Source organism: Vigna umbellata, chromosome 6 (genome assembly GCF_029865625.1).
Source record: "Vigna umbellata cultivar VRB3 chromosome 6, Vumbellata_1.0, whole genome shotgun sequence".
Taxonomy (NCBI): domain Eukaryota; kingdom Viridiplantae; phylum Streptophyta; class Magnoliopsida; order Fabales; family Fabaceae; genus Vigna; species Vigna umbellata.
Window position 1 is genome coordinate 11,301,511 of NC_142170.1, and position 25,824 is coordinate 11,327,334.

Sequence of the window (25,824 nt, forward strand, 5' to 3'; positions counted from 1 at the left end):
CAATAGTAACTAATTATATTTTGTCTCTAAAATTAATTGTTTTAAATTGCTTTTCTTATAGTTTATCAATTTAGTGAAAGTACTATAATATGTTCAAACATCTTAGTTTAATTCAACGGACATGTATTTTTTTTAAAGTAGAAGTGTTTGTGGTGATTAATGTCATTACTATTCTCACATGAGATGTAGCTAGTGGTGAGTTAGTAGTCAAACACTTGGTTATGAGTTTGTTTTAAATGAATGAATTGAAACTGTATTGAATATATGAATTTGATGTAAACGGAATCTATGTGTGTGATTTAATTTATACAAATATATAAAAGTTTTTAAGACTTTAACTTATCTTGTTTTGTGTAATTGTGTTTTTGTCAAATGAGAATAGTGATAGAGGTTTATATTTTACAATTATTTGATATATTTTTATTTTATGTATATATACATATATGTGTTTGTTTATTTTTTATGAAGATGAAAATTTATTTTGTAAAAATATTTAAAAGAAATAATGCAATTAGTAATAAAAATGTAATATAAAGATATTACAATATTAATAAAATTAATTACAGGTACTCATACACAAACGTTGTACAGACAGGGAAGTAGCGTATGAATCACAGTACCATATATCAAACATTTATCAATCGAACTTTAATTCAAAAAACACAGTAATTCTCAAACATATAATAAATAAATAAAAAATAATATATATATATACATATAGCATCCACAAAAAATTATTAAATTATTTATTTCATTCGATATAAAATAAATCTATCAAACAATATATAAATTACGTACGTGGCACACATTAAAAGAATTGAAGCATCTAAGTGCTTCTTTATTTATTTAATTTTTATTGTGGATATAAAAAATTATAAAGAAAAATAAAAATAAAGGCTTGGGCCACGTATGACTGCATTGACGCTCCGACCATTCAGAAGTCAACTTTGGTCAGGTTTGCACTGGAAAATGTCCTGAATTTCAATGTTTAATATATTTTTGCCGATAAAGTTGCAGCAAGCGGTTATTTATTAATTGCAGTGGCCTTGCGTTACTTTCTGATTCCTGCGAAGGTGTCAAGGTTAAAATGCAAGAAATACTTAGTCTAATTTCTCAGCATGCAATTAAGTTGACGCTTTCAAATACTCAATCAAATAATAAAGTAATTTTTTTATGAATGAGAAAAGCCAAACAAATAAAGGTGATACGTTTTCTAGTTTACGAATTTTTCACCTATATTTTTCCTAAATATTAAATATAAGATAAAAAAGAAACATGGTTTTAACATTATATATTTTATATGCAATGTTCATGAGCTTAAGTTTTCCATTCATTAAAGCAAAAAAGTAGGTAAAGAATTGAAAACTTAAAATAGTTACGTAAGGAGAGTCGATAATCAAACTTAGATATCATGATTATTGATTTCGATACAGAGTCTACCTAATATTCAACTACTGCTTATATGGACCTAATTGATTAATTAAGCAAATATTCTCTTAGTGGAGTCTCTTTTAATAATTATTTTATAGCTTAATCATGACCTAGAAGCTTACAGAGAGGGTCTCATGTTTATTATGATGCAAGGTTTTACTTTTGTGTCCTATTGTTTCGTGACATAATTGAACTTCATCATGAATTAACTTACATCATCAACAGCGGCTCGAAGCAATCTAACCTGTTCCTTTGAAACGGATCGTATCTGATAAATTGAATAAGGATCAAACACAGTAAGGTAATGTTATCACAATATTTGAAAAGAGAAGTTCAAGAATTGCCACTATCGTTAAGCAATAATTGAAGAATGAAATCGATGAATAGATAGTTAGAACACGTACCTCTTTAACAATGGTCCAAGAAACATTCTCAGTGCAAGGAGGAATTGTGAGCGAACCCATATACCTGTAATACTGCTTGTAAAATATTTTGATTTGCCTAGGGTCAACTACACCCACCACTCTTTCTTCTTCCGTGGTCTCAGAAATGTTCTTTATATGACTCGTTAACTAGAAAAAGCAATGTCTAACTTCAATATAATAGTCTTTACAGACTTAGTTATTCACGCAAAATGATAACACAAACACAGAAATCGAATTTACCGATGACAGAAAAGAGTCTGATCTTCCAATCTTGTACAGTATTCCTATCACAGTTGTTTGTCCAGATGGAGTTTCGTGCACCAAGTGTAACTCTAGATCAAACCTGCAGTGCAATTCCATTTTTGACTATTTATTTTTTCACGTACAGGTATAAATAAAGGTAAATATTCCACGAAAATAAAACAACAAAAGCACAAAGCAACCTATTATTACAGTTTCTTTGTATATAGAAAAAAGAAATCATGTATTTTTTACGTAAATTCGAAGAAGTATGTATTACCTTTTGCCATCTATGGTGTGTTCAGAGGGAGAATGCCAATGACATTGATTGAGTACGTACTTAGTTTCATTAATTTGAAGATAACCTGCGCCAGAAACCCATTCTAGCTGCATTTACAAACCAGATCAAAGTTTATTTTTTGTTAGGTAGATAACTAGAAAGACATTATAAAGTATATATACTATAGTGATTTCAATATATATTTCGTAATTTATTTCTATATTTACTCACCATGATATCGTGGCCCCTATTCCTAATAGTGGCATTGGAGGGTTGGTAGTTCATCTGAAGCCTCCCTAACTGGGATACTATTTCAACCCTTTCATTCAGTAGATCAATCGGTGACTGCATGGATCCATTGTTGCACGCACTCCATTCAGGGTGTATGTCTCCCCAATGAGACGGTCCGTTCTCGCTCTCTTCCTCGTAACTAAACTCTCTCTCATCTTCTGCACTTCCAATAAAACAGAGTTAATATTCGAGCCATGCAAACTGCATAAATAACATATTAACACGTATATAATGATTTAAACTTTCTGATAAGCATGCATGCAAACTAAAACGAAAGCCGACAAGCTAATCGTTGCTAACCAACTTCTCGAGACATCACTGGTAAAGACAGGAACAAAAGTAAGCAGCAAATCGAAACCGTGGTAGCAAGCTTCTCCATTTTGGTTGTCGTATTTGGTGTTACCTTATGAGAAGTAGAGGGTTACGATTTACTTGATATTGGTGGGTGGAGTAAGTAGCTAGTTCTCACAGCAGTATTTTTATAAGCGCTGAGGGGTAGGTTAGCCAAATATATGAAACAGAGAATATGAGGTAGGGCAAGGTTTTGAAAATGGAAAAGGTATCAATGAGTAATTTGACACTTTGACAAGTCAGAAAACCTTTATATTCGTCGGCGCAAGTCGGAAGACTAAGTTTTCCCGTTTCACGCAGCCACCATAAACAAAATAATATATGTAAACATTCTGAAGCGAATAATCACTTTTTTTTTATTTAATGCATCATTTACATGTTTGTTTTCTTTTTGATTCTCTATTATACTTTCTTCCGTGTCTGATTTTTCAAGTACTGTGTCATGCATTACGATTCTCAGTTCATGCTAAGATGGGGTTATCAATTTCTATTGTTGATCGAATTTCTTTTATATCTTGATTACATCCTGAACTCAGATAAGTCCTGATGGAATGCAAAGATAACAATTCTAATGTTGCGGAGACAAGTTATCGCTATGTACAAATTGTTGAATACATGACATATAAAATATGAAGATATAAACTATAGATAAGAAGTCAGAGATGGGTTCAGGATATCTTTCCTTATGTAATTAATAGAGAATTAATTTAGTTTATATTAAAATTATATAGAAAATTTGTTTAGCTTATATTCAAATTAGTTTATATGATTATTCAAAGCTTAATTCTTTCCTAAATTATTTTATATTATAATCTCAATTGCTTGAAAGTTCTTATCAAATATAATAATCAACTTTATAGATTAAATGTTTAAATGTGATTACTTATAATTAATTAATTCTTAATATTAAACTCAACTAATCCTTTTAAATTTCAAAGAGTTTTTCGAAGTCTATCGTATATCAATTGAACATCTAAAATTACAAATGAACTAGAACATTATTACTAAGAAAATACCCTAAAGCAGAGCATTTAACATTGTAAAAAGTTTCCTCCTTTACATTTGCATTTGCTTAAGGAGTTTTTGCACTCTAAAAGAAATGTTTTGTCTGATTTCATTAGCTGAGATTACCCATCTTGGGGAATGCTTAAGTTCTAGCTTAAATGATTATTTTATTTAATTCAAGCGAATAATTTTTTTTAACCTAGCTGAGCTGTTTAATAACTATTTATTAAATATTTTGCTTAAATTAAACATGCAATTAACTTAGGCTAACATTTTGTCTAACATAACTTTAAACCATTTGATAAAAGCAAAAAAAAACTAAACTTAGAAAAAAACAATTTATTTGCAACCACTTATATACGCTGAAATATATACATTTTAATATAAAACTAAACATTAATTGATAATTTAAACAGTTAAATAATACTTAAATAATAAATCTAACAAATAATAATTTGGTTGAAATATATTTTAACTCACGACTTTAACCATAATTTTGTTTTATAAAATATATCTATAAAATGAGGTTTATATCTAATTAATATTTTGTCTCCTAGACCTGTGATTTCTAATAATTATAAAATAAAATATTTATCACATAAAGTTGCATAATTTTTACTATATAACTGTTTTACCTTTTGGTTTAAATTAGTTAATAAAAACAGTCATCAAATTTATTAAACACTTAAATTAATATCTGTAACATTTATTTCAGACGATTAAATCAAAAGGAAAGGAAGTTTTCGGTAGTAAAACAAAAGAGACGAGGAAGAAAGGTCATAATCAAGCGGAAGCTAAGGAATTTTTAATTTTTTCCATCTTGTCAGACAAAAAATGCTTTTGTAAAAGTCCTTTTAAAATTCTCACCATTCTAAAAATTGACAAGTCATTTAATACATGCTATTTTAAAGTTACTTAAAAATTAAATTTTTGTCTTAAATCTGTTTGGGGTGCGGAATCTTTTGAAAAAAAAAAATCAATCACAGTCGATAATAGTGTTTAAAAAAATATATTTTAAATTAGTTTTCAATATTAACTATAAAAGAATTTAGTATCTAAATTAAAAACCAATTAAAAATCAACAATAGATAGTAAGTAAAACTTTGGTAGTTAATAACATTGTAAACCAATTTATACTTTAACTTTTACAAAATAATTATGATTTTTATTCATAATAAAAATAATTTTAATAATAATATTTCTAAAATTAATTATTATTTAATAATTTTTTAATAATAATAACTTACACGAATTATATTAAGTATCTAATAAAATTCTTCGGTTTGTCCCAATTGTATTTTTTAATTTTATGTATTTTTTTTTTCATGTCCTTATCTGTCTCGTTTTCATATTTATCTCTTCATTTGTTATATGTTTTAATCAGAACCTACTAATTAGAAGACAATACAATATTTTAGAAAAACATATGTCCGATTATTATTAAATTTAGAATAATTAGTTTATTTTTATTTTGAAATCTTCACATTCTCAACTCTTTTGTATTTTCCGCAAGTGGTTTGATTTTATTACTCTCCAGTTAGTTGATAAATAATATTTTATAGTTATCCATTGTTTTGATTATTTTCACTGGGTCTTATAAGTTTTGGTGTAATTCCCGTCGTTTTTAATAATTTGTAAGTCATTGAGTTGAGAAATAATTTTAACATAAGAAATACTTTTAAAACGGGTACTTACCATAAATTTTAAAATCCAAATAAAAATTATAATATATATATATATATATATATATATATATATAAACTTTACTAAATATTAAGGCACAAATTCTGATACCAACTGATAAAAAATTAGAAAAAAATCATTCTAATATTCAGTGTATAAAAGAATATTCACACTAAAAAAATATAAAAATGTAAGTGATAAATTATGAAAGTATAATCGTCTTATATTAATTCAGAGTATTTCACATCAACATTTTCAATGTAAAGGAAAACTTAATATAGTTTTAATTGAGATTATGTGAAAATCAAATATACATCATAACTTAAAAAAATGTATTTATTTTCTTATTCTTCCCCTTTTGTTTTAATTGTAGTTAATAATAATTTGATTTTTATTAGTAGTAAAAATAACTTAATTTTAACTCAGCATTGAGTTCTTCAAAATGATTAAATATGATTTTAAGGTAATATCCTCAACTTTGTCAACTATCTGAAAGGTATAGAAAAGAAACACATAAGCATACAAATGCTCCACGTAATTCCCCTGATCAACTGTCCGTGTTGAAAAGGTTGATACGAACCACGAGTTCAAATTGTTATGCAGTAAAAAATTGACTTTTTTACGGAAATTACAAATCTTTCAAAAAAGAACATAGTTGTACTTGAAGTTTTAATGGACTCATTAGTGCCTTTCGATTGGGTTTTGAAATTAAGTTCCGTAATTAATAAATTATTGAAACTTTAATCATACTAATTGACAAAATGAAGGAGGAATTCTTGCATAGACATATAGTCAACACAAGTTTTTTATAAATTGAAATTTAAATCAATAAATACATGCACGTAAGCATTAGGTTTCATTAAAATATATACTTATTGATTACTTGTGTATACACACAATTACGCCTGTACCACGATTTTTGAAATATTATAATGAGTTTTAAATATTTTTCAAGTAGCACAAAGTTGGAGAAAAACTATAATCTGAAACCTATTTAAATATTTAATAATTTCAAATTATTTATATGAAAATTTACTTTGATTTTGTATTTTTTATCATTAAATATTCGTTTCCTTGTATATTTTCAATCTACGACTTTTTCTTTTCTTTTTGTATATATGCAACGTTTTAGTTGAGTGATTAAAATAATTTTTTAATTGTAAAGGACTAGCATCACTAGTGCAGAACGGGCTATAGACGTCCGTTCTGTGGGTCTTTTGACGTCCGACCTCCAACGGACGTCTATGTGGGTGACGTCTATATAGACGTCCGTTGTGTCAGGCCGGACGTCTATATAGACTACCGTTGTGTCAGGCCGGACGTCTATATAGACGTTCGCTGTGTCAGGCGGACGTCTATATAGACGTCCGCTGTGAACCTCTTGGACGTCTATACACTACTGCAGAAAGGGCTTTATTAGACGGGTTATTTAGGGTTATTTACGGGTTATTTAGGATTACAGGGTTTGGACGTTTGTTTGTGCACTGCAACACGTCTGAAAAGCAGATTCGAAATGAAAATGGAGGGAGATGGAGGAGTAAACGACCTAAAACGTAGGCCAAAAACGCCGCCCAAGAACACGCTACAAACTGCACAAAAATGCACAGAAAACGACTTTTAATCGGTTCAAATGAAAGATATTTCATCACTGAACGATTTAATCGGAATAAAAGTAAGATTAAATGGTCCAAAACAGATAAAAACCAACCTGGAAATGCAAGGCGCAGAGGGAACTCTCACGGGTTCGCATAACTCCTCGCGGGTTCGCGTTTTGGTTAGTAAGTCCTTATTTTAAACGTCTTTTGAACGTCCGTCCTGAAGGGGGACGGACGTTTAATATATATAGACGTCCGTCCCCCTCCAGGACGGACGTTCAAGAGGCTGACAGAGTAGTTGAACCAGTCAGCCCCTTGAACGTCCGTCCTGGAGGGGGACGGACGTCTATATATATTAAACGTCCGTCCCCCTCCAGGACGGACGTTCAAGGGGCTGACAGGTTCAACTACTCAGTCAGTCTCTTGAACGTCCGTCCTGGAGGGGGACAGACGTTTAATATATATAGACGTTCGTCCCCCTCCAGGACGGACGTTCAAGGGGCTGACTGGTTCAACTACTCTGTCAGCCTCTTGAACGTCCGTCCTGGAGGGGGACGGACGTCTATATATATTAAACGTCCGTCCCCCTCCAGGACGGACGTTCAAGAGGCTGACTGAGTAGTTGAACCTGTCAGCCTCTTGAACGTCCATCCTGGAGGGGGACGGACGTTTAATATATATAGACGTTCGTCCCCCTCCAGGACGGACGTTAAAGAGGCTGACTGAGTAGTTGAACCTGTCAGCCTCTTGAACGTCCGTCCTGGAGGGGGACGGACGTTTAATATATATAGACGTTCGTCCCCCTCCAGGACGGACGTTAAAGAGGCTGACTGAGTAGTTGAACCTGTCAGCCTCTTGAACGTCCGTCCTGGAGGGGGACGGACGTTTAATATATATAGACGTTCGTCCCCCTCCAGGACGGACGTTAAAGAGGCTGACTGAGTAGTTGAACCTGTCAGCCTCTTGAACGTCCGTCTTGGAGGGGGACGGACGTCTAATATATATAGACGTTCGTCCCCCTCCAGGACGGACGTTCAAGGGGCTGACTGGTTCAACTACTCTGTCAGCCTCTTGAACGTCCGTCCTGGAGGGGGACGGACGTCTATATATTAAACGTCTGTCCCCCTCCAGGACGGACGTTCAAGAGGCTGACTGAGTAGTTGAACCTGTCAGCCTCTTGAACGTCCGTCCTGGAGGGGGACGGACGTTTAATATATATAGACGTTCGTCCCCCTCCAGGACGGACGTTCAAGGGCTGACTGGTTCAACTACTCAGTCAGTCTCTTGAACGTCCGTCCTGGAGGGGGACGGACGTTTAATATATATAGACGTCCGTCCCCCTCCAGGACGGACGTTCAAGAGGGTGACAGGTTCAACTACTCAGTCAGCCTCTTGAACGTCCGTCCTGGAGGGGGACGGACGTCTATATATATTAAACGTCCGTCCCCCTCCAGGACGGACGTTCAAGAGGCTGACAGAGTAGTTGAACCTGTCAACCCCTTGAACGTCCGTTAGAGGGGTCGGACGTCTATTGTATTATAGACGTCCGGCCCCGTCTAGGACGGACGTCTCCACACTCAATTATTTACATTTATGCCACCGGTCAATTATTTACGTTGGGGTTTTGGTGGACGGACGTCTATGATGTGACGTTAAAGATCAATTTTGCACTAGTGCATACGACTCTTCTCTCTCATTCCTTTTTCTTTTTCTTATTTTTATTTTTCTAGTCAGTTTTTATCTTTTTTTTATTAGTATCATTAGCAATAATTTTTTTCATAGGAAGTTTATTTTTGCTCTGAAATTTTTATAATTTTAAATTTCTGATTCCAATCTTCATATCCTTAATAATCTTATTAAAATGTTCCATGTCCAAATTCAATTTAGAGTAAGTATAATTTTACTCCACTATTATTTCCCAAATTCTTGTTAATTTAACTTATTTTGTGATTCCTCAATTTTTTTACCAGTGTTTCGATTGAATTTGTTTGAGGGTTGATTGTCCTTTTTTAGTTTACTTTTTTTCGACCGTCCAATCCTCTCTGAGAATGCAATCCACTTCGATGGATTGTTGATCTACAGAAAATACTTCAACGCTCAAGTCAGATATGTTTCCTAGATAGGTCTCTATTTTATTAGAATAGATAAGGTTATTTTATATGGACATTAATTGTATATTTATGGGGCTTAAGCACATTGATTAACCATTAACACAATATATTTTTACTGAATCAAACCCAATAATAAATTATTAATATCGAATATTTGTAGAGCGCAAGACAATCTGACCCATTAATATATGCAAATATACCTGCTAACTGCACATAAATGATCATTAACTTCGATATGTATATTTCATATAGTACAACTAGTTTCGAAAACTACGAAAAGTTATTTTCTCATATTTTATCTTTTAACTAAAGTTTTAAAATATTTAGTATTCTTATCCTGCTCAATATACATGCCAAAGAGTATGAGCTAATAAGGTTTATTAAGTCTCTTTATTCTAGAACAACTCAAACCTATGTTTATTAGAACAATATTCAGAAATAATAATTAATCACAGTTTGGTGTTATGATTAATATATACGATGATGTATTATTATGTTGTTATTAACTATTCTATTATATACTTCACTTGAATTAAATACTATTTTAATGATAAGATTGATCCTCTAGTTGAGGTTTAAGGGTAATGACAGTTCATCCCTGATGGAGATCTTAAGGAATAAATAGTTCTGATATGAGTCCAACATTAGGTGTCAATGTTCTGATCTCAAGTCCATCTATGACATCATTATTGTTTTCTTTGAAGTCTAAGAAGAATGACTTGTCTGAGAACCTCGTTATCAGCCTATGATAGGTGTCAATATTTCGATCTCAAATTCATCAAGTAACATCACTAGTATCAATTGCTATACATTCCAACTATTGTCCACTTTAGAAATTTGTCCGTTTCAATTTTTCTTTCTTAAAATACATCTGGTAGGATAAAAGGAATAATAAATATTTAAACTAACTTAATTAACCACAATTGAATATATAGCCTTATTTTATAATAATTAGAAACTACACAGTTACTACTACTTAAAGAAAAGTTATTTAGTTGTAATTATTTTATTAATTTGTCCATGACTGGTATGTCTTTAAAATTCTGAGTTGTGAATTGAAATTAAATTGATAAAGGTTTGTAATTATATGTATTTTTAAACTTGATAACGTTTTGAAATAATTAAAATAATCATTAGCTATTGTGAACAAATTGTGTTTTTACTAACTCAAGTTGTATTTCAAAACTTTCCAGTTGTTTCAATTAAAGATTGATTTTAGGTTGATTTTGTTTTTGACAAATTTGTTATTATATATATACAGGAGTTTGCTAACGCGCGTACGCCTGATTTTCAGTTGGTACATTTTAGCAATGTGTATCAGGTTTTAGTAGACAAAAATACCCTTATATATATCTTGGATTCTAAGTTTTAAGGTTAAGGGTATTTTAATAATTTTCATTCTAAAAACTAAAAAAAAAAAAACCCAAACCCTTACTCACCTCTCTCATTCCTCTCAACCCTCTCTCTTTCATCTCTCTCACTCCAACCTTTTCTATGTCATCCTACTGTAGCCCCAATTGAAAAAAATTAGAAACTGTAACCCCAAATGAAAAAATAAGAAACACTTGCTGTTAAACAATTTGCCTTTGTAAAGAGTCGAGTCATTGACATATTCACCTTCAGGCAAAGGTTCATTCAAGATCTCTTCAATTTCACCATCTTCACTAACCTCTCTAATTTCATCATCTACATATGTTGAATCATCATCTCTAAAAAAACCCTCTAGGCCAATTACCAATTCCTTCGGATGTTATTATGCTTGTGAAAATTAGATAAAATTATATACGACAAAAATTATAAAATGAAAACTCATTATAAAATCATTTTTTGTAAGAAATTGTTTAACAACGAGTGTTTCTGATTTTTTTCAGGCTAATTACCAATTCCTTTGATGTCATTATGCTTGTGAAAATTAGATAAAATTAGAAAAGACAAAAATTATAAAATGAAAACTCATTATAAAATCATTTTTTGTAAGAAATTGTTTAACGACGAGTATTTCTGATTTTTTCCAGGTCAATTACTAATTCCTTTATACTTGTGAAAATCGGATAAAATTAGATAAGACAAAAATTATAAAATGAAAACTCATTATAAAATCATTTTTTGTAAGATTGTTTATTTTTTGTAAGATTGTTTAACGGCAAGTGTTTCTGATTTTTTGAATTTGGGCTATAGTAGGCATGACAGAGAAAATGTTGGAGTGAGAGAAATCAAAGAGAAAGGGTTGAGAGGAATGAGAGCGGTGAATAAGGGTTTGGGGTTTCTTTTTTAGTTTTGAGAATGAAATTATTAAAATTCCCTTAACTTTAAAACTTAGAATTCATGATATATAAGGGTATTTTTATCTACTAAAACCCGATACACATTACTAAAATGTACCAACTGAAATATAGGCGTAAGCGCGTTAGCAAACTCCATATATATATATATATATATATATATATATATATATATATATTTTGTTTGAGTAAGCGAGGTTACATATTAAGTGTAGAACATTATAACTAGTCAGTCTTGATGATTTTGTTGCCTCAAGCTATAAGCCAACCATTTGAGCAAAGAAAAATTAAATTTTTATTTATAAATTATTATTTTTGTTTTTAAAAAAGTTTTTATTTTCTCTCATCATTTTCTTTATTTAAAACAAACACACATGAAAAAAAATCAATTCATTTGCTTTTTATATTATAATTTTTCTAATACAAATTTATCACCCTCATTTATTTAGAAAAAATAAATTTATCAACATTCCAAATTAAATCTCAAAACCAATACTCAATATTTCAAGAAAATTAATAACATTTAAATGATTAGCTTCATTTACCTTAAAGTACTAGATTCTTAATATGACTATTTTCTTACCTAACTTCAAAACCTAAAATAGTTTATGTACACAAAGAAGATTTTAATTAAGAATTACATATGTGTACTAGAATGAAGAAAAGTTATATATAAATAAGAAAATATATGGCTTAAAATAACAATAGAAAATGAACTCACTCAAATGAAAAAAAATTCAATCTAAAATATTTTTTAGTTTCTCAACTTCTCTGTGATAGAATTTAATTTTAAAAATGATAAGAGATTGAGGATGAAAAAATTGAGATAAAAAAGGTGAAAGAGAAATCAAAACTAAATAAAGAAAAGAGAGAAAACTGGTTTTTAAATTAAGAAAACTTTTTAAAATTAACTTAATATAAATAATATATCAATATAAAATAATTTTAAAATATATATAAAATAGAATGAAAGTTTAATTCTTATCCGACAAACCGCCAATCATAATAAAGAACTACCAATCTCCTATCCGACAATACTTGCTTAAATGACAATTGATTGTTCGAGAAATGAATTTCTGCCGATTTTGATAAGTCTTTAGTTTTTATTTTCTGAAGTTATATACAAAGGTATAGCTCAATCCTTGGTATTAAATAAAATAAAGCAACCTTTATAAATGTGATGAAAGTGCATCCTCAAAGCTAATTCTAGATAATTTTTTATTTTAATCCTAAATTTTAAAATATGGTTTATGGTACGTTTTGAATGATTATTCATATAATGAGTATGATACTTGTTGGAAAATGTTTGATTTGAGAATGGTATTCTCTTTGATGTGAAGTTTTTGTTTATAAAGTTTTGAATTTATATAAAAGAGTTATCTTATGACTTGGTAGAAGGATATAATTTAAGATGAAACCAATATTATATGTTTCATCAATTAATTTAATTACTTGTTTTTTTGTCCTTATTTAATAATTTTAATTTTGCTAATAAAAAAATAATAACACACGATTGATTTATTGAGTTTTTCCACCTAAGAATATTTTTAAGGAAAAAACTTTTTTGATCAGTTTACATTTCTTTTATATTACTCTTTTCACTTATTCATTAAGAAAACCTCTATCAAATGAATAGGCTAAAGAATGGAATTAAAACCTTAACCATTAAAACCTTAGACTATTAACAAATTCTATTGATAATCCTAAATTATTAAGTTCTACTTTACACTTATGTTTTATTTTATTATTTAGTAACAATAAACTTATCATAATATAATAAATCTTTACATTCATATTTAAATAAGTTTTATATTTCTAAAAGAAAACATGTAATGCTTTTCTTTTTGGAATGATTCAATTTAAATTAGAAAAAAAAATGGGAAAAACTTAAATTGATACTGATAAGTAGTTGAGTTAAAACGAAACCCATATTTTACTACTTTCATAATATGGTAGTCTGAAATTCAAATAACAAAACCGCAAACCAATATATAAAATATATTTAAACAAATAAACTCAAATTTTTTCAACATCGTCATTGCTCATTAATTAAAACGGGTACATTACCATTCACTTAAATGATTTTTAAAATGATTTAATGTTTAAAAAAGAATATTAGTTAAAAGAGAATATTTAATGTTTTTTTTAAACGATTCACTTTAAATCAGAAAGAAAATACTCGAATTGACAGTGATAAGAAGCATTTAAATTAAAATGAAACCCGAACTTTACTAATTATTATAGAACATGACACTAAAGAAATTCAAATAAAAAATTCCAAAAAAAAAATATTTAACAAATTTAAACAAATAAATTCAAATTTAAATTAAGATCATCATTCGAGCTGTCATTACAGATGACTGGAATCAGATAATGATATATACCTTGAATACATTATAAATCAAATTCATCTTCAAACATATATAAATCAAATTCATCTTCAAACATATATAAATCTTTCTTCAATTTTGCAGCGCTTCAAGAGGACATCTCCTATACTAGAGGACACAATTAGGTAGATAAAGCAGGAGTGGACAGCTTATCTTCTGCAAAGATGGAGTTAGAAATAGTTGAATCTTTCTTCAATTTTGCAGCGCTTCAAGAGGACATCTCGTATACCAGAGGACACAATTAGGCAGATAAGGCAGGAGTGGACAACTTATCTTCTGCAAAGATAGAGTTAGAAATAGTTTTATTTGTTGTTGAACATTGCTTAGTTTTAGTTTAAGTTTATATCTTGATAGTTTTCGTAATGGATTATTTTTAACATTAAGTAGAACTTTCTTTATATGAAACGTATATATATATATATATATATATATATATATATATATATATATATATATTATACTATATTGTTCTGAGACCATTTTCTAATTTTTAGATGTGGTTTTATTGTAAAAATAAATTAATTTTTTAAAAAAAAGTACCAGTAGACTTGTTCATTACTTTGTTCATGTATTAATGGTTTCAAGAATTAAGGGGTTAAAGCAAAGATATTAAGAGAAAAACATAAATCCTATAAGGTGTAATTTTTATAAAAATTATTTTGTAAATAACTTTTGCTTTTACCAAGTAAAACTAGTTCATTTTTTTTCCTAATGATTTTTAAAAAACATTATTAAGTATACAACTGCACAAGTTATCAATTATCAAATTCTATTGATGATCCTAATAATTATTAATTTGTACACTTATTGTTTATTTTATTAGTTAGTAATTATAAACTTATCATAATAAATATTTACGTTCATATTTAAATTAATTAGAGTAGGTTATACGTATGGAAAAAAACTCATCATTTTATTTGTCAATCCATAATTTTGAATACACACCATACCATAAGTTACCGTTATAAATATTGAGGTTCCTAAATTTATCCATATTTAATTAAATTGTAGTCACTAAATATATTTTTAATTAGACTAAAAATTAGTGTTCTCGTAACAAACTGGAATATGTGACTTAATTCGGTTCACATAGGTTTGGATTGAAAAAAAATTCTAAAATTTTGATACGGACCAATTATGAACCTAATTCCCAAATAATTTGTCACCTAATTTTTTTAATAAGTATCTTTTGTTGGATTTGTCATTTTATAAACTATTGAAATAGGGGTTTGCATGAAATTATTTTTGTACGAAAAAACAATATGAAAAATTCACAAATTTATGTTTAGTAACTCAATTTTTATAAAAAAAAATTGAATTGTTGTAAAGCTACTAAAAGTTTTTGTTGAGAAGATTATGTGATATATTGATGTAAATGAGATCTTATGTTCGTTTGGTTATAAATATAATTTAAAACCCTTCCCATTTATTTAGATTTTAAATATAAATTTTTTGTTATTTTCTTAATTGAAAAATAAAACTTGTAATTAAATAAAATATTGAGTCAATTCGTTTAATCCACCAATATGTGGTGGGTTAGATTGGATTCAATTTTTTTCACTCGCTAATAAGTGAACCGTGTTAGGTTGATTTACTACGTAGTTAACCCGTGGTGGATCGAACCAGATTGAATCGATGACCCGTTTTGACCTTAAAAGTGATAAATAATCATAAGAGTAGTATTTCAATAATTTCATTATACAAGAAAAAAATAATTAAAAGAGAATATTTAATGGTTTTTTTTAAATTATTCAGTATAAATCAGAAAGAAAATAAGTGATAAGAAGCAGTTAAATTAGAATGAAACCCGCACTTTACTGGTCACTAAAACATGATACATAACTGAAGAAATTGAAATATAACAAATTCCAAAAGAAAATATTTAACAAATTTAAACAAAAAAACTAAAATTTAAAACTTTATTTTCTGAATATCGTCATGGCACATTAGTTGGAACGGGTACATTAGTACTGACTTAATTGTGCTCTTTGTTATATTGTTTTGTCGTCCAAATCCATCTCCATTTTGATATATGAAATGACCACTCCGAACAACGTTAATGACAACTTGAACAAAAGACTTAGGGAATATAGAATCCATAATTAGGTATTTATTCAAGTTTTTCCATTCTTTCTCCATCAAAGTTTTGAAGTATTGACGGGCATCTTCTTCTGGAAGACCAGTTTCGTGCATATAGCTTACAATTGAGTTGGAGGTTTCACCCCTCTCTATCTCGTCCTGTCCAGAACAACATGTTAGACATAAAGTTGGATCAATATGAGTTACGTAATAAGGTTATGCCAAACAAAGTTAAAATTACCGTTGATGTTCCCAAATCATTGCTTAGCCTAAAATTGGTGTATACAGAGCGCAACAAGTCGTGGTCATTATTAGTTAGAGAGTGAATCACTTGTTCTGTGATGTCTTTGCTGATCAAAAAGTAAATATGAGTAAGAATAAACCCTGCTGAGATCGAGATCCTTGCATTTTCTAGGAACTTATCGAATGGTGGAATGATTTTGTTGTGAAACCACTTTGCTTCTTGGAGGTATGCTTTGCACAAATCAGATAACTATCGAATAATCAAATAGACATTTTAATTTTAGTTATACTGAATATAAATAAGACAGAAATAAGTGTTGTGTTGTGTTACATACAGATTTTGTGAGGTAAGGAAGACAATTTGTGCCTCGTTCTTTAAAGATGTCATAAGCCAACCCATTAACAGTGTTATAGATGGCTAGGAAACACAATACCATGTAGTCTGGAAGAGTGTTTATGGAATTCACGTTCCATCTTGTGTCCATGCACATGCATTAAAATTTAAATGATTAAATAAGACATTTTAAAACTTTTCCTAAGCATAAAGTAAAATGAATTCCATCTCAAGCTCAGATGAACAAACCTTTCAATGGCATATGTGAAGAGCTCCAGTTCACCCAAAGTACCGTAGATGTCATATATATCATCGAGGTATGGGATTAATATTGTTAGCTTGCTGATTGCATTGCGATATATAGCAGATTGAGGTTCAGGAAAAAGTGCTACCGTCCAAATAAATATTTCTACTAATCTGTCTCGAGCGAACTTTAATTTCCTTGAAAGGCCAATGTCCGACCACCACCTAAGTAACAACACATTAAAATGGTTATTTTTATTTTTAAAGACCGTTACAGAAGAAAAGAAAATTCTAGTAATTATCTTAAAAGTAAAACACTTTTTCTATTAGGTATGATTTTTTATGCACATAGTTTCTTTTAACATGTGTATAATTTTTCTTTTTGCTTGTCTATTTCTCTTTACCTTGATAATTCTTTTAACTCGTTTTGATATGATGACTGCTCCATGTTGAATTCCACCTTTGCAAGTTCTAACAGTAAGAGATTATGCGGTTCTGTCTTATCATATGTGTTAATATAGTGTACTGCCACTAGTCTACAACAACTTTTATGATAGGGAAGCCCCTCCAATACATGCCTAACTTTTTCTGCCATTTTCGCATCCATTGATCTTTCTTCCATTAAATTCATCAGATGTGTTCTTGAAAATGCATTTGCCTCCCAAAGACTTTCTCCTTCCAAGGTCAAGTATGATGCTTCGTACAAACTTAACATTCCTTGTGCATCGTTGCTAATTTCAGCTTTGAATTTTCCTTCTTCATCTTTGAAACTCATAAAAATGTCTGCAGGCACATCAAAGAATAATCTTAACGTGAGTGATAATTAGAAAGCTTTGCTATGGCTAAGAGTTAAAGATAAGATGAAAGTTGGTTAAAATGAATTGATGGACAATACTTGAGGCATTCATAACCCTACTTTACTAAGGGTTTGAATTGAAGGCAGTGTTCATTTTATTATTATTAGAATATTTAGGATATTTTTACAGACTATTTATTGAAACTGGAATCTAAAATTAGGAGATGATCTTTTAAATAAGAATAATTTTAAACTAGAACTGATTTTCATGTTAACATGAGGGTTGCGCGTCGTGGCAGAGATCCGGACAAAATCTTATAGTATATAAATAAGAAAAGAAAAAGAATGAAACCGGTATTTATTAGGTTAAACAAAAATAAACGAGTTAGTTTTCTGTTACAGTTTGGTACTATATAATTGCTGTAAATCATACTGTTTGATGTCAATAAAAATTTGTTCTGAAAGTATTACAGTACCTGAGTGTCTTCTGTGGGTGTGCCGGTCTGAACCTTGTGTGTGTGTGATTTCCTCCGATGAGCGGTGAGTGTGGTGGTCTGAGGAAGACGTTGGAGAAACCCTAGCAGAGCTTCTAGCTCTGATCTCTCTCTAGAACATCACTCTCTGTTACTTCTCTCTCTTTCACGTGCATGTTTATTTTCTTTAATATCTGAAGATATTAATTGGGTGTGTAGTTACTTTTCTACCCCTCCTTTTTCTAATATGGTATCAGAGCTTAGGCTGTTGCCCTGGTGTTGTGTTGATATCTGGAGGTGTGTATCCAGAAGTGCAAAAAGAAGGGCTCTTTGACTGTGTGTAGTTCAAAGATTCAGAAAGATTGTTGCAAGAAAGGATGGCTGGAATTGGAGGAATTCAGGGATCACTACCCATGTTTGATGGCAAGCATTTTGCAGATTGGCGAATCAAGATGTGGGCTGTGTTTGGCTTTCAGGATGTGTTGGAAATCATTGAAGATGGAGTTTCTGTGTTGAGTGAAAAGGCAACCCAAGAACAGAAGAAAGAACACAAGATGTTGGAGAAACTGGACAGCAAGGCCAGGTTCTTGATGTATCAATGTGTAAGTCAGAAAATTTTAAACAAAATCTCTAATGCAGCCACTGCAAAGGAGATTTGGGGTATGTTAATGAAAACCTACGGTGATGGAGACAAAAATGCAAAGGTGAAACTGCAAGCTTTAAGGAGGAAGTTTGAAACTCTGATCATGGAGGAGAGTGAAACCGTGGCTGAGTATTTTGATAAAGTGCAGGAGTTAGTAAATAAAATGAGAGCTTGTGGTGAAAAGGTGACAGATGAGTACATTGTAGATAAAGTTCTGAGAACCCTAACTCCCAGATTTGACTATGTGGTTACTGCCATTGAAGAAACCCGGAGAAGAGAGGATATTGACAGTGAGGAGCTGTTGCATTCATTAGAGGCCCATGAGTTACGCCTCAACGAACGCAGACAGTGTCAGGAACATGCTCTACAGGCCAGATTTCAGTGGAAAGGAAAAAGGGGCTTCAAGAAAGGAAGTAAAGGAGGCAAGAAAGGGAAAGACTCTCAAGACCAGCAAGGAGAAGAGTCCAGTGAGTCTACAAAAGATAAAAAATCAAAGAAAACTTATGGAGAGTGGAAATTTGACAAGAAAAAGGTAACTGCCAGAAGTATGGCCACTAAGTCAAAGAATGCTGGGATGGAGAAGGGGCTAATAATAAACTCAAGAAGAGAGCTAACCTTGCCCAAGAAGAAGAATCAAATTCAGAGGCAGTGATTTTAATGGCGCTTGTTGATGAAAAACAACCAGAAAGCACTGTTTGGTACCTTGATTCTGGGTGCTCCACTCACATGACCGGGAGAAAGGATTAGTTTGTGAAAATTCAAGGAGTAGAGCATGGGAAGATCAGATTTGCTGACAATAGTAGTTTGGAGGCAGAGGGTTCTGGCAGAGTGGTTTTGAGAGGTGTAGATGGCAGAGAAGTTGTTATAGAAGAGGTATTGTATGTACCTGGATTGAAGACTAACTTACTAAGTCTTGGACAACTGTTACAGAAGAAATACATGATGAAGATGGAAGACAATTGTCTCAGCATCTTCAATCAGAATGGGAAGGTTGTTGTGCAGGCACAACTGTCACAGAATAGAACATTCAAAGTGGTGATGGAGGCAGTAAATCATCATTGTTTTACTGCAACAGAAAGTGAAGAAGAATGGCTGTGGCATCTCAGATTTGGTCATCTGAATTTTCAGGATCTGTCAATGTTGAGCCAGAAGAAAATGGTGACTGGTTTACCAAAGGTAGATATTCCAGGGACTGTTGCAAAGAATGTGTTCAATGCAAGCAAACCCGTGGTAGTTTTCAGACGTATTTACCACACAAATCTGCAGAGAAGCTTGGAGTGGTATACTCTGATGTATGTGGTCCTATGCAAGTAGAAACACCTGGTGGCAGCAGGTATTTCCTACTATTCATAGATGAATGGACCAGAAAGTGCTGGGTCTATCTATTGAAGAGAAAAGGAGAGGTGCTGCAACATTTCCAGAAGTTTAAAAATATGGTTGAAAAACAGAGTGAGAAGAAGGTGAAAGTTTTGAGAACAGATGGAGGAGGAGAGTATATATCCACTTATTTCAGAGAATACTGTGAAAGGGAGGGAATTATTCATGAAGTTACTCCTCCCTACACCCCTCAACACAATGGGGCAGCAAAGAGGAAAAACAAAACTGTTCTAAACATGGTCAGGTGTATGTTGAAGAGCAAGAGACTACCAAATTTCCTATGGGGTGAAGCTGTGGTGACAACTGTTTATGTGTTGAATTTATCTCCTACAAAGAGACTAAATGGTGTCACACCAGAGGAAGCTTGGACTGGAGTAAAGCCAGATGTTAAGCATCTGAAGATTTTTGGCTCTCTATGTTACAAACATGTTCCAGAACAACTGAGAAAGAAGTTGGATGACAGAGGAGTTCCATTGTTCCTAATAGGTTACCATGTTACAGGTGGGTACAAATTGTATGACCCTATAACAGGTGCAGCTTCAATCAGCAGAGATGTGAAGATTGATAAAGTTGGAGAGTGGCATTGGGAGTCAAGAGAGAAAGGAGGACCAACCATTGAGTTGGAAACTGAACCTGCAGCAGATTCAGAGACATGCAGGAGGGAGGAAAATGTTAGGAGATCTTCTAGAGTCACCCAGATACCAACACATCTGAGAGACTATGACCTGGCCTATGGTGAACCAGTTGAGTTTGAACAGGCAGTGAAGGATGAGAGGTGGTACAAGGCTATGGAGGAAGAAATTGGTTCAATTGAGAAGAACCAGACCTGGGAGTTGACAGAATTGCCTCCTAACAAGAGACCAATAGCACTGAAGTGGATTTATAAGTCCAAAATAAATCCACAAGGTGAAGTGGTTAGGTACAAGGCCAGATTGGTGGCCAAAGGGTTCTTACAATGAGAAGAAATTGATTATGGAGAGGTGTTTGCTCCAGTGGCTAGAATGGAAACAGTGAGATTGGTAGTTTCCTTGGCTGTGCAGAACAACTGGACCTTACATCAATTAGATGTAAAGTCTGCTTTTCTGAATGGGAACTTAGAGAAGAAGTATATTTGTCCAACCTCAAGGTTTTGAAGTCAAGAGGCATCTGGACAAGGTGTACAGGTTAAAGAAAGCCATGTATGGACTTAAACAAGCTCCAAGAGCCTGGAATAAAAGGATAGATGGTTTTATGAGGAGCATTGGGTTTGAGAAGTGCATTTCTTAACATGGAGTGTATGTTCAAGGTTATCAACAGGATGGGAGAGAAGAAAAATTGATAGTATGTCTATATGTGGATGATCTGCTTGTCACAGGAAGTAGTGCTGGGAGAATTGTTGATTTCAAAGTCCAAATGTTACAAGAATTTGAAATGAGTGACCTGGGTCAGCTTAGCTATTTTCTTGGAATTGAATTCACCAAGATTGAGAGGGTATGTTGATGCATCAATCCAGATTCACTTTGGACATATTAACTAAAGTTAGCATGCTTCATTGCAACCCTCCGAATACTCCTGCGGAAGTTGGCTTGAAGCTTGAGAAAGAACCTGAAGAAGAATCTGTTGATTCTACAGAATACAGAAGGATGGTTGGGAGCCTACGGTACTTGTGTAATACTAGACCTGATGTGAGTTTCAGTGTAGGACTGATTAGCAAATTCATGCAGAATCCCAGAGTATCTCATTTAAATGCTGTTAAAAGAAGGTTTAATAGCCAATTTAGTCCCCACTTTGGTTGAAAAATCTCAATTTAGTCCCTCGTTATAAAAGTGTTTTGAATTAGTCCTAACTTTTAAAATAGTGGGTCAGATTGGTCCTTTCTGTTAAATATAAGTTAACAAAATTAATGGATGATGATGTGACACAACTTAAAGCTAACGAGGGACCAATCTAACACATCAGCTTTAAGCTGTGTCACATCATCATCCATTAATTTCGTTAACTTATATTTAACGAAAGGGACCAATCTGACCCACTATTTTAAAAGTTAGGACTAATGTAAAACACTTTTATAACGAGGGACTAAATTGAGATTTTTCAACCAAAGTGAGGACTAAATTGGCTATTAAACCTTAAAAGAATTCTGAGGTACCTAAAAGGTACTTACAGATATGGAATTTTGTTACCAAAAGGTGAACCAGGAGGAAAGATGCGAGTCACTGCCTACTCTGACTCAGATTGGTGTGGAGATAAGGCTGATAGGAAGAGTACTGCAGGATATGTGTTTTTCTTGGAAGGAGCACTAATTTCTTGGAGCTCCACTAAGGAACCTGTAGTGGCGTTGTCATCCTGTGAGGCAGAGTACATTTCTGCGTGTGAAGCCACTTGTCAAGCAGCTTGGCTATGTTCTTTGATAAGGGAATGGAAGATTGAAACAGAGGAGAAGGTCAGATTTCTTGTAGATAACAAGTCTGCCATAGACCTGGCCAAGCATCCTACGTCACATGGTAGGAGCAAACACATTGAGACTCGGTTCCACTACATCAGGGAACAAGTCAGCAAAGGGAAGATTGAAGTGGTACACTGCAGATCTGAAGATCAGATTGCTGACGTACTCACTAAAGCTCTAAAAGGAGAAAGTTTTCTAACTCATAGAAAACAGATCGGGGTGAGAAACGCTGGCATGATGACAAATCAACATAAGGAGGTTGCGAAAACCTAGGGTTTTCGTCTCATAAGAAGGGGCTTTCACGGTTTTTAATCGGTGAAAAACCGTTCAAAACAAAAGGAAGGTGTTTTTACCGATTATTAATCGGAGGTTCGCCGGAGGTTCACCGGAGGTGGTATTTTCACCGATTCAATCGGTGGAAAGGGGGTTTTTTCATCAAATTGTTTTCGTTCTTCATTTTTGTTTAGGAGGAGTATTACGTTAAACAAAAATAAACGAGTTAGTTTTCTGTTACAGTTTGCTACTATATAATTGTTGTAAATTATATTGTTTGATGTCAATAAAAATTTGTTCTGAAAGTATTGTAGTACCTGAGTGTCTTCTGTGGGTGTGCCGGTCTGAACCTTGTGTGTGTGTGATTTCCTCCAGTGAGCGGTGAGTGTGGTGGTCTGAGGAAGACGTTGGAGAAATCCTAGCAGAGCTTCTAGCTCTGATCTCTCTCTAGAAACATCACTCTATGTTATTTCTCTCTCTTTCACGAGCATGTTTAGTTTCTTTAATATCTTAAAGATATTAATTGGGCGCGTAATTACTTTTCTACCCGTCCTTTTTCTAATAGTATTTAGGGTTAGTTCCTTCTGAATCGCCCTAGTATCTAATAACCAAAAAATCTTTCGAAACTGCACCATTTTGAAAATTTGGTAAGTCGTGTATTATTAAGTTTATTTGCTGCGGACATGAAAAGGGATTAACAGATTAAGGTTGAAATCGTGTACCTTGGGAGACATGAAAGCCATGTCGTCTGAGAATTCGAAAATGAAGAGCGGTTTCATGAAGAGTTTTTGTGGTTCGGTGTATGATGTTTTCAATCGAAACAAGTGTGAGAAGGGCTTTGTTTATCCAGTCTTGGAACCTGAAGATCAGTCCCAAGCGTTCAATATCATCAATCAGTTCAAGTAGGCTTTGTGGTTCCATGTCCGTTGCATCCATCATAAGTCGTACTTTCTCCTCCAACTCTGCTGCTCTTTCTTGCAGAATTTCTCTCTTCATTTAGCATGCATGACAGAAAAAAAAAACACTAACAGTGAAAAAACAATAGTTCCAGAAGTAACATTGAGAGCAAAGAAATTGCAGGAAAAGAAAGATTACGGGAAGAGTTTTTGGCAGGGAGTGGATAAATTCATGAGTAAAAGAAGGTGTGGGGTTGAAAGTAGGTGGAGTTCTAAATGGGGTATCCTGTTTGTTGGCATCACGAACGAGCTTGACTGAGGATATAGAAGGAGCTTGTGTGGTAGACAAGGAACAGGGAAGGCTCCATTCATTACTTGCCATGTTGTTTTCACTCTTAAGCTTCCACTTTCTTTAGTATCAAATATGTGATGCTCACCAATGCGTGCCTTCTCTTTATATATGTAACAATCCTAAGTAGTAGAAATATACAAGCATTTTTGTTTTTAAAGTCGTGCTATACGTACTTTTACCTTTTTTGTTTCTTCCTCAAATTGTGCTTGATAGCACGTTTTTGTTTTTTCTTTTATGTTATTTTGTGGTAACAGTGCTGTCTAACATGTTTCTCTCCTTTTTTTTTCAATTTTTTTATATTTCGAAATTTTGTTATCTTTTCTTAATTTTTTTAAGGATGAAACTTGGGTTTTGTGCTTTTGATTTTTACAAATTTAGATAATTTAATTAAATATTTATTTATTAGCTAATATAATATTTCTGGATAATTTGAAATAATAATATAGTAAAAAAATATATTGAATTCAATTTTATTTAAAAATATTTAAATATAATGCTTTAATTTTTATTTGTGTGACTTATCTTAATTTAATTTAATTAATTAGTGAAATAATTTAGTTAAGTGAATGTAATTTCAACAAATTTAAACTAGTGTTACTAAATTATGTGATTTGTACCATATGATCGCCAGTTAACAATTGACTGAACAATCAACTTCTTGTTTAACTCCAGAAACTGGATCGTAACAGGACGATTTTTACTATTAGTGACCAAACTGTTAGCTTCACCATGTTGCAAATTAAACTTGCTTACAGGTAAAATATTTTCTTCAACTATTAGGATGTGATTAGGTTCCTCTTAATTGAAAATTTATTTGAAAATTTATAAATATAAATGTAAGATAAAAAGGTATATAATTGTATTTATTATATTATTGATAATTAACTCTAGTTACTGGATCATCATCTACTACTTTAATCATTGGAGTACATAAACGTAGATAATCCAATACAGTATAAGGAGTACTGAAAGAAAAATACTTGAATTACTAGAGCATTTGGAGGTTGTTTGAAGCTTCATGTTCAAGACAGTTGTACGCGACTCCAACACCGAAATATGATTCTATCATAATAAAATAAATTTATAAAAACATGACTTCTTGTTATCATAAAATATATATATATATATATATATATATATATATATATATATATATATATATATATATATATATAAGGGTTAAATATGTTTTTATTCCTTAATTTTCATTAAAAATTACAATGAGTCTCTTTTTAAAACTTTGGACCAATTTAGTCCCTAAACTTTAAAAATATGTGAATTTAGTTCTTTTAACTAAATTTTGTTAACTGAGAAATGCTTTTGAAACATTAAGTAAATCTAACAAAATTTAGTTAAAAAGACTAAATTCATACATTTTAAAGTTTAAGGACTAAATTAGGCCAACAATTTAAAAAGAAACTAATTTTAATTTTCACTAAAAAAAAAGAGAAAAATATATATATTTAAGCCTGTATATAATAATAATAAAGCATATATATTCAAATTGACGCAGACCACCCATTTAGGAAGCCTTGCTCTCCTTTCAAAAAAATATGCACCTACCATTCACTTGTTTTCTTCTTAGTTTGTCAAGCAGTTACCACAA

The 25,824-nt window shown here is 31.8% G+C and overlaps 2 protein-coding genes across 2 annotated transcripts; both read right to left on the reverse strand.

The window, feature by feature from the left end:
• Positions 1–981: 981 nt before the first annotated feature.
• On the reverse strand, positions 982–3,046 carry LOC124822892 (alpha carbonic anhydrase 7-like). Its single transcript, XM_047294982.2, has 7 exons — positions 2,968–3,046; positions 2,608–2,825; positions 2,377–2,483; positions 2,097–2,199; positions 1,836–2,003; positions 1,646–1,699; positions 982–1,065 (listed from the first exon to the last, which is right to left on the reverse strand). The coding sequence occupies exons 1-7, from the start codon at positions 3,044–3,046 to the stop codon at positions 982–984; spliced, it is 813 nt and encodes a 270-aa protein (XP_047150938.1).
• A 12,833-nt stretch (positions 3,047–15,879) lies between these two features.
• On the reverse strand, positions 15,880–24,301 carry LOC124822890 (isoprene synthase, chloroplastic-like). The gene is made up of 7 exons (XM_088092830.1): positions 24,066–24,301; positions 23,693–23,960; positions 17,388–17,766; positions 16,990–17,208; positions 16,742–16,880; positions 16,405–16,656; positions 15,880–16,322 (listed from the first exon to the last, which is right to left on the reverse strand). Exons 1-7 carry the CDS (start codon positions 24,246–24,248, stop codon positions 15,996–15,998), a joined length of 1,767 nt encoding a protein of 588 aa, XP_087948956.1. The 5' UTR covers positions 24,249–24,301; the 3' UTR covers positions 15,880–15,995.
• Positions 24,302–25,824: the final 1,523 nt, after the last annotated feature.